This window comes from Neopsephotus bourkii, unplaced genomic scaffold (assembly GCF_033783945.1).
Source record: "Neopsephotus bourkii isolate Nb327-2 ecotype Australia unplaced genomic scaffold, CSIRO-AGI_Nbou_v1 NB_1675, whole genome shotgun sequence".
Taxonomy (NCBI): domain Eukaryota; kingdom Metazoa; phylum Chordata; class Aves; order Psittaciformes; family Psittacidae; genus Neopsephotus; species Neopsephotus bourkii.
In genome coordinates, this window is record NW_026902149.1 from 528,401 (window position 1) to 541,835 (window position 13,435).

Here is a 13,435-nt window from a genome sequence, read left to right on the forward strand (position 1 = left end):
CACCCCAGCTTTAGCAGCACAAAGGTGTGTTCATACAGAGCACACTGTCTTTAATTTTAGCTGTAATAGTGTTTTTACCGTGTCTGGTCGCTCGGACACTTACATTTTAAGGCTGACATGCCGACTGATGGGATTTGTATCACTGTCCCTTGCCTTGACAGAACCGCTCCACGGCTCTGTGGTTATCCCCCACATCCCCCGCACGCTCCTTCCCACACACACGGCCCCGCTCCCTCCCGGGCACCGGCCCCTCCGCTGCGGCCCCTCCGCTGCGGCCACGCCGCAACACCGGGTACCGCGGCCCGCACCGCAGCTTCCGGCCGGCCCGCTCCTCCCTACGGAAGCTTCCTTGAGGGAGCGATGGGGAGGCGGGGAAGGAGTGAGGGCCGCCAATAGGAAGACAGCGTGGGGCTGCTCCTGCCAATAGAAAGGCAGAGTGGGGCTGCCTCGGCCAATGGGGAGGCAGCTGCCCCTGGGTCCCGAGTGCGCCTGCTCATACTGTAGCCGGGGCAGCCGCCATGTCTATCTTCACTCCCACGAACCAGATCCGCCTCACTAATGTGGCCGTGGTGCGGGCGCGGCGCGGCGGGAAGCGCTTCGAGATCGCCTGTTACCGCAACAAGGTCCTGGGGTGGCGCAGCGGAGCGTGAGTGACGGCCCGCGCTGCCGGGCAGGGGTGGGGCCTGGTGCGGGGCCGCTCTGGGGGGGAGACCCGTGGAGGTCCCGGTGTGGAGCCAGGCAGGGGCAGCGCCCCGGGGCTCTGCGGTGCCTCTGCCCTTCTCTGGCAATGACAGTTGGGTCACGGAGGCTCCCGGGCTCCGCCGGTTCGGCCCTGGGCAGCAGCACTCGTTCCTCCTCGCTGACAGCTCGTGCGCTCGCTCTCAGGTTGTGGTTTAACACGTTTTCTAACCTGGCCTCATCTCCAGGGAGAAAGACCTTGACGAGGTCCTGCAGACACACACGGTGTTTGTCAACGTTTCCAAAGGCCAGGTGGCGAAGAAGGAAGATCTCATTCAAGCGTTTGGGACAGATGACCAAACAGAAATCTGTAAGGTGGTAGGTGTCGCACCCTTGGCTTTGTAAAAGCTTGGAGAGCATGGGGACAGTTGCTTACTTTGGACAGCTCGATTGAGTGTTAACAACAGATTTAATTTCTTACTCCTTTCTTCTTGGTTGGACATGAGCTGTGGACATGTTCTGGGAGATGAGGATTCCTGTCAACCTGTGTTTCTTTTTTTGGTAGTTCAGTGTTTCTGTGGTGGGTTTTTTGTCTGAAGTCTTTCCAACATTGTGTGTCATAATAACGTACATTATTGGTATGATTATTCCTTTTCTGCACTTCATGTCTAACCAAATTCAAACAATTGTTAGATTTACCCAAGTGTCATGGTTTAAGCCCGGCTGGTAACTCAGCATCACGCAGCTGTTCACTCACACTCCTCTTGCCCCCTCCGGGCAGGATGGGAAGGAGAATTGAAAGAATGTAAACCCCACAGGTTGAGATAAGAACAATTTAATAACTGAAGTACAATATAATACTATTACTACTAATTATGATAATAGAAATAAGGGGAGAGAATATAAACTAAAAGGGAAAAGGAAAAGAAAAACAATAAGCAACAGTGCTGCACAATACAGTTGCTCAGCTCCTGCTGACCAATACCCAGCTTGATCTAAGCAGTGATCTGTCCCTTCTGGGTAAACCCCCCCAGTTTCTATACTGGACATGACGTGCTGTGGGATGGAATACCCCTTTGGATAGTTTAGGTCAGGTGTCCTGTTTCTGCTCCTCCTGGCTTCTTGTGTCCCTCCTCACTGACAGAGCATGAGAGACTGAAAAAGCCTTCATCAGGGTAAGTGCTACTGAGCAGCAGCTAAACCATCAGTGTGTTAGCAGAGTTATTCTCAGACTGAAGCCAAAGCACAGCACTGCACCAGGTACTAGAAAGGGGAAAAAAACAACCTGTGAAGGTGAAACCAGGACACCAAGGTACATGAATTCTCACTAGTCAAATCTGTGATGTTTATCAACTGGTTTCTTTACTTCTGCTCAGATTTTATCAAAAGGAGAGCTGCAGGTATCAGACAAAGAACGACACACGCAGCTGGAGCAGATGTTCAGAGACATCGCAACTATTGTGGCTGACAAATGTGTGAATCCAGACACAAAGAGGCCATACACAGTGATCCTTATAGAGAGAGCCATGAAGGATATTCACTACTCTGTCAAACCCCACAAGAGCACAAAGCAGCAGGTTTGTTTCTGGCAAAATGTGCTTCTGCTTAGAGGTGTTGTCCTTGAGGTGTAACTTCTCCGTGATGCTTTTTAAAGGTGTGTAAATGCTCTTTTTTCTGAATGTCTTTACAGGCACTGGAAGTGATCAGACAGTTAAAGGAGACGATGCAAATTGAACGTGCTCACATGAGGCTGCGATTTATTCTTCCAGCAAAGGAAGGGAAGAAACTAAAAGAGAAGCTCAAGCCATTGATTAAAGTTATTGAGAGTGAAAGCTTCCATGAAGAGCTGGAAATGGTAAGTAATAAGCAGACCTTGGGTTTCCTGCTTGATTTTACTGCAGCTGTACATTTTACTAGAAAGTGAACTAGTGTTTGGAAGTTGTTCAGATGAACTGTAAGTATACCACAGATTGTTAAGTAGAGGTGTAGTTTGTGGGTTTTAGTTTCACACAATCCTAGTGATGTCAGCTTGAAAGTAGCCTTTACTCCAGAGAGATTGCTGCTTCCAGCTGAGAAGTATGGTGTAATCTCTTAGCACTGATGATCCTACAACAAGGATGAGTTTTTCTGCATAAACAGAAAGTTACTCATCTTTATTTGGTGGGTCAGGCCTATATTTTGACAGTGGTTAAGTAGTGTTATAGAAAAAGGTCCATGTTAAATCAAAATTTGGTCTTAGCAAAATCTTTCTGAGAACAGATCAGAATCTATCAATTCCAACTGTCAAAAGCCACGTCCAGTGTGGGTAGGTAGAACTTCAGAACTTGTGGGGTAAGATCCCTTAACAGAAATCACTTATCAACGCTGCAAAGTCCTCCTGAGTAACTGAGCAATTTTATTTTATAAAAATTAAGGTTTGTCCTTGGAAAGAGGCTGTAAAAAATCATATGCTGACGGATGAAATGTGAAATGTTTCAGGTGTGCCTTATTGACCCAGGCTGCTTCAGAGGAATCGATGAGTTGATCCGGAGTGAGACAAAAGGGAAAGGAACACTGGAAGTGCTCAGTCTGAAAGATGTGGAGGAAGGAGATGAAAAGCTGGAATGATGAAAACCATCTTACGAACAGACTGGTGTTGGCCACTCTTTCCTGTTAGGCCTTCGTGTTTATTCCAATCTCTTGCAGCCAAATGTTCTCTGACACTAATCCTTTGGGATTTTTCCATGCAGTGTTTTGGGAGGTTTTTTTAATCATTTTTCATTTGCTTCGTTTACAGTTGTATTTGCCTGTAGGCACATTTTGTGTCAGAGTTGCACTAATGAGGATTTGAATTATGATGTGATACAGAGTTACTATAGCTTTGGTTTACTTTAAGGGTTGCTACAGACAAGTGCTTGACTGATACGCTGCCAATCATTTTAAGTTGTCAGTGTTGAGTGGGAGATTGCATTGGTTGCTGAGGGGTGGCTTTTGTATGTGAGGAGAGGAACCTCCAGAAGAGACACCTGCAATCTCTTTAGAAAAAGAGATGCAAAGTGTCTAAAACCTGCTCTCTTGGCAGTGTGAAAACTGACTTAGGCTTCCCTAATGGGCTGCTGGAGAATTTAAATACTTTAAAGGACCCTTCTGAAAGATTTCTTTCACTGGATAGAATTGTACTTGCTGACTTAGAAAAAAATATTCTGCAAAAAGCTTCTTCATAAAATATATTTAGCTACATTCATAAAAATAAATTATTGTCTATTTATGTATTCTAAGTACAGAAAGAATTATTTTTGTTACTAATGCTTTGAATTTGTATTTCAAAGGACAGGAGAAGAGAGGATAAGAACTGAAGAAGGAGATACTTAAAATACAAAGTACTGTGCAAAGCAGCTGTACCTGGGGGACATAAACCAGCAGGAATTTCAGGAGCCTTTAGTATTATGTGCCTATTTCCACACTGCTGGTAGGTAGCAAGCCAGGAGCTGCAGGCCAGCTGAGGGCTAGGTCTCTCTTCTAGGTGAGCACGTGTTGTGTTTGTTGTTTCCTGTTTACTCAGAGCACTTGACTGTCTGACCCATGACAATTGAACAGGGCGCTGGTTTGTACTCTTGACAGGGCCTTTTTCCTTGTACCATTAATAGGTTGTGATTTTTCTAACATTTTCCCAGGGAATGTTGAAGTCACCTGGAGGAGGAGAGGTTTGACGTGTCCTGGGTTCAGCAGTAGCAGTCATTTTTCTCCTTCCTAGTAGCTGGTGCAGTGCTGTGTTTTTGACTTTCAGCCTGGGAGCAGCGCTGATAACACCGATGTTTTTAGTTACTGCTCAGTAATGTTTAGTCTGCCCAAGGACTTTCTGAGTCCCATGCTCTGCCAGGGAGGAGGGGAAGCCGGGAGGAAGCAGAAACAGGACACCTGACCCAAACTAGGCAAAGAGGTATTCCATAGCACAACACGTCATGCCCAGTATATAAACTGGGGGCAGTTACCCGGAAGCGTGGGATCAGTGCTTGGTCATGTTGGGTGTCAGTCAGCAGGTGATGAGCGGTTGTATTCTCTTATCTTGTTATTTCCCTTATCATTATTGGTGGTAGCAGCAGTGGTTTGTGTTGTACCTTAGTTACTGGACTGCTCTTATCTCAACCCCTGGGACTTACATGCTTTCCATTCTCCTCCCCATCCCTCCAGGCGCAGGGGGAGTGAGCAAGCGAGCTGCGTGGTACTGAATTACCGGCTGGGCTTAACCCATGACAACTTGTCAGGTGCAGAGGGCCTCCGGGCCTAGGTCCTTAGTCAGAGGTTTCCTCTTGGAAGCTCACTGCTGCAGGAGTCTGCGGGCTGTTGGCTGTGCAAGGTTGGGTGAAATGTCTTTAGTAACACTTTGGAAGGCCCTGCTGTTGTCGAGGCTGAGTTTTGCTGAGGGACAGTGAAATGGAGATTCATAAACCGCTTTATCCCATTTAAAATGCTTTCTCTTGCCCCCACGGTAATCTATGCAGGTCCTGCAGGTCCCCCTGGGCTGCTGCTGTGGCACAGCCTGGTGCCAGCAGCCGTCCCAAATGTGCCGGCTCCTCCTGGGGACACAGGCACAGCAGAGGCAGCCCCACAGACCCTCCCCAGCCCGCTCCTCTCCGCTCTCTCCTCCAGACTACTTTGATTTTTATGACGACCGGAGTGGCCTTGTCCTCACCAGAGAAGCCATCAAGAACCAAGGGCTGGAGCTGATCGAAAGCAAGAAGCAAAGCAAGAGGAAGTAGTGGTTGCTCCCCGAGACCTGGGGATGCCCCACAGCACCCGTTGTCCACTTTTCCCTAGTGTTAATAGAGGAGATGCTTTTCATTCCTCCAAAGCTTGTGTTAGTGCTGCAAGAGGAGGTCGCAAGTCACTTCTGTGCCCAGAACATGTGGGTCAAAGGTGGAGGGGAGCTGAGCTGGGTTAGGAGGCAGCCACATCCCCTGCCCCTCTCCCCACAGTGCTGGGGATGGGCTCGGCTGGGGACAGCTTTGTTGGGCAAAGCACAAACTTTGGGGCTGGGGGCTGACGGCACCTGTGCCATCACCACTGGCAGGAAGAAAGGCATCACACTTCTGGTCACACGGAATGCGCTTGGTGGGCTTTGTGTGACTGCAGGTGTGGGGATTCTATTGCCAAAACGTAGCACAAGTTGTGGTTTTGAAAGGAAGCTCCAGAAGGAGCATGATGTGCCAGTGACCACGTCTAATGGAGCTCCCCAGAACCCAACAGGCACGTTCTCCTGCAGTGACACTGCGCTTTACTGTCACCCATCCATCTCCTGCCCTTGTCCTGTTCTCATGTGCTTACCACAGCCAGGGGTGGGAGCTGAACTTCTAGGAACTAGATCATGGATAGCCTGCAGAGAAGAGGCCAGCCGCCAAAATTAAAACACCCAGTGCCTCCTCCCACAGCTCTGCCAGGACAGAAAGCTCTTGCTGGGCATCACCTACGCGTGGTGAGCACCAGATAAGCCCCACCACCATGCCAACCTGCCCTTCTTTAGCCACCTAACACTCCATCCCTCCACCTGGAAGGGAGCCAAGGAAAAGCCAGAGTGGAATGTGGGCATTGGCAGCAGGCAGAATGGGAGCCTTGGCGCAGTGAGGCAGCAGGAGCCCTGTGTGAGAGGAGCGCCGCTCCCCTGGGCTGAGGGACTGAGGAGCAGTGGGTCTGGACTGGGCACACTGTCCCCACCCCAGTGGGGTGGACACCGGCATCCACGAGGAATGGCTCAGGGAGATCCGAGAGGAGCACACAGGAAGGGGAGGGGGACAGAAAACCAAAGTGATGCGCAATACAACTGTTCATCCCCTGGGTGGCAAGGAGGCTGCCCAGCAGGATGCCAAGATGAAATTCCTGCAGAGCATCTTCCCCCTGTGTGAAGCTGGCAGAGACAGGGGCTTCTCACAATGCCTGCAGGAGTTGTACCACCAATTGCAGGTGGTAGAGATTATCAAGGTGAGGGGACAGCCGGTTGCTCTGGGGAAGGGGGCATGTTGCCAGGCACCAGCACACTGTCAGGACGGGGCACAGGCAGGGACCAGCATCTGCAGACACCAAGCTGCCTGAGGGGCTGCGGGTGCCAGAGCAGCCCTGGCACCTGGGATGCTGCCCAGCATCCCCCCCATGCCACACACAACTGAAGGCTGAGCCCTGCTCCTGCAGCACGGTGCCCAGCACATCCTCGTTCTTCCAGTGCAGGGAGCAGGTGAAGGAGACCAAGTGAAGCAGAGCCGGGAAGCTCAGGGCATGGCTCAGGGGCCACTTCCCAGCACTGTGCTTACAGGTACTTGCTCCCACTGCTGAACTACACCTGTAGGGTTGAACAATACTGGTTGTACTATTATTACTATTTAGTTTTATTTCCCTTGTTTTCCTCCACTTTGCCTCTGCTTCGAGCAGTGGCAGTTGCCAGGCAAGGCTGCACAAACGTGCTGGAAAAGACCAGGGAGAGAGAGAAACTCAGCTCTGGGTCATCCCTACAGTCAGTCACAAGCTTCTCTGAAAGCCCACATCAGGGTAAGGGTTTCTGTAACAAAACATGGTAAAAGACACCCTTAACCAGCTGAGTTTACCCATGATGGGAGGCTGTGCCACAGCTCAGGCAGGCAGCAGGGTGACAATCCCCACCAGCCCCGGCTGGGCACTGTGCATCCTAAAACGGTTGTTTCCCTCCTTTACCCGCTGCTTTTTCCTCTTCCTCTTCTTGGGAGCTGCTCCTGGCTCTGTTCCCTTGCCGTGCTGCGGGCTGTCAGCAGCAGCCGCAGGCAGGGAGCTGTGGAGAAGAGCAAAGGGCCTGAGACCCACTCAACACAGCACAGTGTCTCCTGCCCTCTCCTCGTGCTGCCCTGGGACCCCTCCATCTTCCCTCCTCCTCCCCATGCCAGGAACGCAGCAGCACCCTCAGCCTATGTGTGCCACCAGCCCGAGCCTGTCCCCAGACCCCCAGGAGCTGCTGGAGGCCACAGAGCTCCCGGGCCCGCTCTCACCTCAAGGCCGCAGGCCCATCCCTGCGCCGCTCCAGGACAGCCACAAAGAAGCCGTGGGTGAGGGTGTCGGCAGCGGAGGCACGGAGGCAGCTCTCTGCCCCGGGGAAGGCAGCGAGTCCTCGGCAGGGCCAGCAAGGGAAGGCGTCCACCAGCCTGCAGCATGGGACGAGGGTCAGGGCCAGGCCCCGCAGCGCCTGCTCTGCATCCCCCCACCACCAGACACACCTGAAGGCCGAGCTGCACTCCTGCAGCACAGCCCCCACCACGTCCTCGTTCTCCTCTTGGTGCAGAGAGCAGGTGGAGTAGACCAAGCGCTGCAGAGCCGGGAAGCTCAGTGCATGGCTCAGCACCTTGCGCTGGAAGCCGGCCAGCGCCTGCAGCCGCTCGGCACTTGGGGCAGCCTCTGCCATCGGCACCCGGTTCACCATCCCTGCGGGGAGAGCAGCCATCGCCTGGGGCCTGCGCGCCCACAGCCCACCCAGGGGTGGGCGGCCAAAGCCCCCCGTGTTACCTGAGCCGCTGCAGGATGGGTCGAGCAGGATGTAGGCCACCTTGCTGTACTTGGGGTCTCCAGGATCCACCGTCAGGAAGTCCTGCTGGGCCAGCTGGAAACCGGTGACACCAGCGCGCATCAGCATGGTGTTCATGGTGGCCAGGCGCTTGGTGTCCACGTCGAAGGCAAAGATCTGGCTGAAGGCAGAGCCCCGTGCCCAAGAGACGTGTGAAGATCCCACACGGCCTCAAGAACGCGCTGCCCTGGCAGGATCACGCACCGGCCATCGGCCAGCCAGGCAGTGCTTGGGAGCTGCTCCCCCAGCCGGGGCAGGTCTTGGGCAGGGAGAGGGACCAGGGGCTACGGATGTGTGATCCCACATCCCCCTGCACCCTCCCCAGGCCACCAGCCTACCCAGGGAAAAGCAAGCACCACACAGCCCTGCCCTCACCCCTTGTTCTTCAGGATGGCTGCCAGGTGGCTGGTCTTGTTCCCAGGCGCAGCGCAGGCATCGATGACGTGGGAGCCAGCAGCAGGGTTGAGGAGGAAGGCCGGGAGGCAGCTGGCCTGCGGGAGGACAAAGCCCTGTGAGCGGAGGGGGCAAGAAGCAGCCCCTGCCCCTCCTCAGCCATGGCTGACACCGTGGGGCCACAGGCAGCCACAGCAGCAGGGGACAAGTCCACCAGCACCCACTGCCAGGAGCCTCTGCCCAGCCGCAGCCTCCCACTGCTCCCAGAGCTGGTGCCGGTTCCTGCGGGGGGTTACAGCCCAGTTCACAGCAATACCCCCATCCGTACATGTGGCGGAAGCAGAGCCACAGGGCAGCCCCAGAGCTCCCGGCTGCATTCACGCTCTCTGCTGCATTAAAGCAGGAGCACAGCCCTTGGCATGTGGGAAGAAGCTTTCCCTCCACCCATGTCAGGGGATTCCCCAGCTGCAGCCTCCTGCCACCAGCTGCCCACCTTGTCCTGCAGAATGATGTGTCCTGAAGTGTACAGCAGGTTCTCATGCAAGTCTGTCTGCGGAGGGAAAACCAGCAGCTCCGGAAGGTGAAGGTCCAACACGAATTTCTTCCCGGAGAGGGCCCTCAGCTCTTCCACACTGCGCACGAGGCACAGGGATGATGAACACGTGGTCCTGCCTCATCCTGCCCCCACCAGAGCTCTGCAGAGCCCAGGCTGACGCCCTCTGTGTCCCACGTCTCCTCTCTCCTTCAGTGCCAGGCAGTGCAAGGAAGGGCAGAACACGGGAGTGGGGACATCCCAACCCAGGCACCCTGAGCACCGAGACCAACTACCCCTTGACCCACAGGACCTCATCCCAAGCCCTTGCTGCTCACTGACAGCCCAGATAAGGTGGGGCAGCAGGAAGAAATGCTTACCTGGCTGCCTTGCCCAGGTACGAGTAGCCCTCCCGCTTGAAGAAGTCAATCACGTCATCCACACACGTCTTCAGGGTGTTGACCCGGACGTAGCGCGGTACCTGGGACGCTGGGGGAGCCGCCCGGGTCACACACGGCCACCCACTGCCGCCACCACAGCGACACCACCGCGCCCAGAGGCCCACTCACCGCCGGGGCCGGCTGCCTGCGCCGGGGCCAGGAGGTGCTCGTTGCGGCTCACCTTCTGCCGCACCTTCAGGCGGGCCAGCTCGGCCTCCAGCCGGGCCCGGTGCCGCCGGGCCAGCGCCTTCCAGCGGCCCCCGCACTTCAAGCCCTTGCCGAAGAGCAGGTCGTACACCAGCACCTGCGGGGACAAGGCTCAGCCGGGACCCGCCGCCCCGGGACCCGCCGCCGCCCCCGCCTGGCCCCGCTCACCTTCGCCAGCTGCGGGGACAGCTTCTTCTCGGCCTGCAGCAGCGCGGCGCCGGCCAGCAGCTCCTCCAGCACCGGCGAGTAGCGGAGCGTCTCGGACACCAGCGCGTACAGCTGCCGGACGTGCTGCGGGGCGGTCAGGGGCTGCCCGGGGGCACGGACCGGGCCCGAGCCCGCCCCAACCCCGCACACGCCCCGCACAGCCCCGCCCCGGGCCCAGCCCCGCCCCTCCCGCGCCTCGCCCCGGCCCCGCGCACCGGGAACCGGCTGTGGTACACCAGCGCCTTCACGCCGCCGGCGCCGCGCTCCAGCCCCTCCAGGACGGCGGCGGCCGCGCTGTACAGCGCCATGGCTCCCGCCCCGCCTGCGCACACGGCACTTCCGGCGGTGCCGCGTCCCGCCCCGCAGCGGGCAAGGACGGGCAGGTCCTAGAGCCCGCGGCTCGGCCGGGGAGGAGGCGGGCGGGGACTTTCGGGATGTTGGTGAAGCAGAGAAACAAACGGAACCCAGAGCGAGAGGGACGGGGAGGTGCTGGGGCGAGGCCAGAGGAGGGCACGGAGCTGCTGCGGGGGCTGGAGCAGCTCTGCTCTGGAGCCAGGCTGAGAGAGCTGGGCTGAGGTACCCGCCAGGTGGCTGGAAGGGAGGGCAGCCGTGAGGGCAGGGCCGGGCAGTGCCGATCACCCCAGAACTGGAGATGCTGCCGGAGGGCGCTGTGCTCCTGGGGGAGCTGAAGGGGAAGGTGCAGGTGTGGCCTCCAGGCAGGAAGCCCCCAGCCCGCTGGGGCTGTTCCTCAGCAATTGGGCTGTTTCTGAGCTGTCCCTTCCAGCTTTGGCCGTGGTGAGGACAGCACAGAGAGGTGGCTGCACCTCAGTGTGCCCCAGTGCGGCCATTGTGCTGTGGCTCATGGTTTCAGAGACTCAGAGAGTGGTGAGGGCTGGAAGGGACCTTTGAAGATCATCCTGTCCAACCGCTCTGCCCTGGGCAGGGATATCTTCCACCAGATGAAGTTGCTCCGGTTTCAGGTCCCTCTCTCTGCTCATCATGGCCTGGCTTTATGGGAAAAGCTTTACGGCTGAGCTTTATGGTCCCTTCTAACCCAAACCAGTCTGTGATTCTGTGATTAAAGGACAGCTTGGCCATGGAAGGAAAGATTACCCTCCTGGGAAGCTTAGTGCTGTCCATGAGGATAAGGAACCACAGCACGGCTTTTCCTATGCCATGGCTTGGGTATGCTCTTGGCATTGTCTGGCATCACAGGTAAGTGACTTAAGTGAGACCAACACCAAGCACATGAGGACCGACAGACAAGCAGCAACTGCTGCAACCCGAGAGCTGCTTGGCAAGGTTTGGCTGCAGTCAGGAGTCAGCAGAGCGGGTGCTGGTGCTGAGGAAAGGTGCCTCATGCCTGAACAGCTGGAGGGTGCGAGAACCCTGTGGAAAAGCACATCTGGGTGCCCTGCTTGGTCTGGGGGACAACATGTGCAAGAATATTCATAGAATCACTGAATGGTTTGGGTTGGAAGGAGCCTTAAAGCTCATCTAGCGTTAAGGAACAGCCACCCCCTCTTCTCTGGCTGCTGTTGCACCTCAGAGACATTACTCATGTAAGCCAGCAAGCACGTCATTTAGCACATTTATTCAGAGGAAAGGCGCAGCAGCAAAGCCCCCAGATGCTCATGGCTCACACTTTTCAGGCAGGCACCCCTTTCCATTGGGAGATTTCTGCAGGCCAGCCATGTCTTAGGGTTTGGGCTCAGCCTGCCAAACTGGGGACAGGAATTCAGAGGGCAAGGCTGATATTTTATGCTGCTAAACATTACCCTGCAGTACTACAGCTCCCGTGTGAGCACAAGCTTGCATGCAGCTTGCTGCAGCCAAAGCCTCATCCCGCTGGCCAGGCTATGGCTTTGTGGGTTCCTCAGGGACAGGATGGCTGCTCAGCACCTGAGGGTGCCTGCTCGCAGTGGGCACAGGCAGGATGATGGGAGGGGAATAGGGCCCTCGCTCAGGCCAGCACAGGTCCACTATGGGGTAGAGCTGCCCCTGGAACTCTGCCTGGAAAGTGTAGATGGGGCTCTCCTTACCCCAGCCCTTATCTTCAGACTCTTTTTTTATGATGTTTGTAAACAGTCTTGAAAGGCCCCACTGACACTCCCTGATCCCAAGGCCTGCCCATTATGGTGCAGTCACTGAAACTGGGGGTCCTCTCAGCCAGGGACATGCTTAGCCTAAGAAACAGCTGCCCCGAGGCCAGGGACCCTGCCCCACATCTGGCTGTGCCATGGGACTGTGCTCCCTGCCCTGGCATCATTTCCAGCCTGTCTCTTGAAGGAGAGGGCACATTTGGCCGGTAAGCTCTTCAGGTGCCCTAACCCCCACCCCAGGAGCTGCAGCTGGCTCTGCCTGCAGACCTTCATCTGGCAGTATGCAGTAGAGATGGGGGTGATCTTGTGCTGGCGGTGGTTGCCAATGGGGCCACACAGCCCACAGATCACCTCTTGGTCAGCCTCACAGAAGAGGCTGAGGGGGTTGTGGTGTGTTGGGCAGGACTCCGGGCTCAGCTCTGCCTCACACAGGTTCTGCAGCGCCTCGATGACACGGGCCAGTGTGACGTTGGGTGACGAGGCACTGCAGTCCACCATCTGGCGGCACACAGGGCACAGGAACTGCCCATCCAGCTCCCCAGAGAGTGACACCACGCAGGACTTGCAGTACGAATGCCCACACTGCAGCATCAGGGGCTCTTTGCAGACCTCCAAGCAGATGGGACAAAGTAGCTGGTCCTCCAGCTCATGGATGCTCATCCTCCGAGCCATCCTACCACCTTCCCACACAGCAGCACAGACCTGGCCTGGGAAACACAGGTGGGAGATCAGTCCTGTTCCAAGAGCAAGATAAGCAGAGATGAGTGAAGATGCAGCTTAGCAGCTGGGGAAGGTGAAACAGAGACATCTCCACCCCACCAGCATCAGTGCAGACAGCTGCAAACTCATCATGAGGCTCCCCCTCTGCTGTGCTCTGGAGGCATTGGTAGATTAGATATCAGGAAAAAATTCTTCCCTGTGAGGGTTGTGGGACACTGGCACAGGGTGCCCAGAGAAGCTGTGGCTGCCCCATCCCTGGCAGTGCTCAAGGCCAGGTTGGACACAGGGGCTTGGAGCAAGCTGCTCCAGTGGAAGGGGTCCCTGCCAGTGACAGGGGTTGGAGCTGGAGGAGCTTTAAGGCCCCTTTTGCTCCTGGCAGGGGAATCGCGTTCTGTGTGCTCGTCCCTGCCACGGTGCCCCCCCGGCCGGACACAGTAGGGCTGTGGAAGCTGCAGGGACCGGGCAGCAGCATCCCATGAGCGGCACAAGGCCGCGGGTGGGGTAAGGCCACGGGTGGCCTCCAGGAGGCGGGAAGTTGTGGCCCCGCCCACCCCGCCGTGGCCCCGCCCCGCCGCGCGCGGCTCCCGCGGTGCATTCCGGG

The 13,435-nt window shown here is 56.2% G+C and overlaps 3 protein-coding genes across 4 annotated transcripts; 1 reads left to right on the top strand and 2 right to left on the bottom strand.

Annotated features, from left to right (window-relative positions):
• The first annotated feature begins 477 nt into the window (after positions 1 to 477).
• On the top strand, positions 478 to 3,929 carry SBDS (SBDS ribosome maturation factor). The gene is made up of 5 exons (XM_061375722.1): positions 478 to 646; positions 927 to 1,056; positions 2,055 to 2,255; positions 2,369 to 2,533; positions 3,157 to 3,929. Exons 1-5 carry the CDS (start codon positions 519 to 521, stop codon positions 3,283 to 3,285), a joined length of 753 nt encoding a protein of 250 aa, XP_061231706.1. The 5' UTR covers positions 478 to 518; the 3' UTR covers positions 3,286 to 3,929.
• Positions 3,930 to 7,016: 3,087 nt separating this feature from the next.
• LOC133224303 (28S rRNA (cytosine-C(5))-methyltransferase-like) lies at positions 7,017 to 10,324 on the bottom strand. 2 transcript variants are annotated; one of them, XM_061375719.1, is made up of 10 exons: positions 10,228 to 10,324; positions 9,974 to 10,096; positions 9,728 to 9,872; positions 9,539 to 9,647; positions 9,120 to 9,258; positions 8,609 to 8,724; positions 8,176 to 8,354; positions 7,890 to 8,094; positions 7,665 to 7,817; positions 7,017 to 7,450 (listed from the first exon to the last, which is right to left on the bottom strand). In XM_061375719.1, the coding sequence occupies exons 1-10, from the start codon at positions 10,318 to 10,320 to the stop codon at positions 7,276 to 7,278; spliced, it is 1,437 nt and encodes a 478-aa protein (XP_061231703.1). In that variant the 5' UTR covers positions 10,321 to 10,324; the 3' UTR covers positions 7,017 to 7,275. The 2 variants fall into 2 exon arrangements, with proteins under 2 accessions (XP_061231703.1, XP_061231702.1); XM_061375718.1 differs by having other exon boundaries at positions 9,728 to 9,902.
• Positions 10,325 to 12,198: 1,874 nt separating this feature from the next.
• On the bottom strand, positions 12,199 to 12,786 carry TRIM50 (tripartite motif containing 50). The gene has a single exon (XM_061375746.1). The coding sequence runs from the start codon at positions 12,784 to 12,786 to the stop codon at positions 12,199 to 12,201; it is 588 nt and encodes a 195-aa protein (XP_061231730.1).
• Positions 12,787 to 13,435: the final 649 nt, after the last annotated feature.

Coding starts and splice junctions, on each gene's coding strand:
- LOC133224303 (XM_061375718.1), bottom strand. CDS start 10,320: ATGGCGCTGTACAGCGCGGCCGCCGCCGTCCTGGAGGGGCTGGAGCGC. Junction 8,355..8,608: donor GCCATCCTGAAGAACAAGGG/GTGAGGGCAGGG, acceptor CTCTGCCTTCAG/CCAGATCTTTGCCTTCGACG. Junction 7,818..7,889: donor GAGTGCAGCTCGGCCTTCAG/GTGTGTCTGGTG, acceptor CCCATGCTGCAG/GCTGGTGGACGCCTTCCCTT.
- SBDS (XM_061375722.1), top strand. CDS start 519: ATGTCTATCTTCACTCCCACGAACCAGATCCGCCTCACTAATGTGGCC. Junction 647..926: donor CTGGGGTGGCGCAGCGGAGC/GTGAGTGACGGC, acceptor CCTCATCTCCAG/GGAGAAAGACCTTGACGAGG. Junction 1,057..2,054: donor AAACAGAAATCTGTAAGGTG/GTAGGTGTCGCA, acceptor ACTTCTGCTCAG/ATTTTATCAAAAGGAGAGCT.
- TRIM50 (XM_061375746.1), bottom strand. CDS start 12,786: ATGGCTCGGAGGATGAGCATCCATGAGCTGGAGGACCAGCTACTTTGT.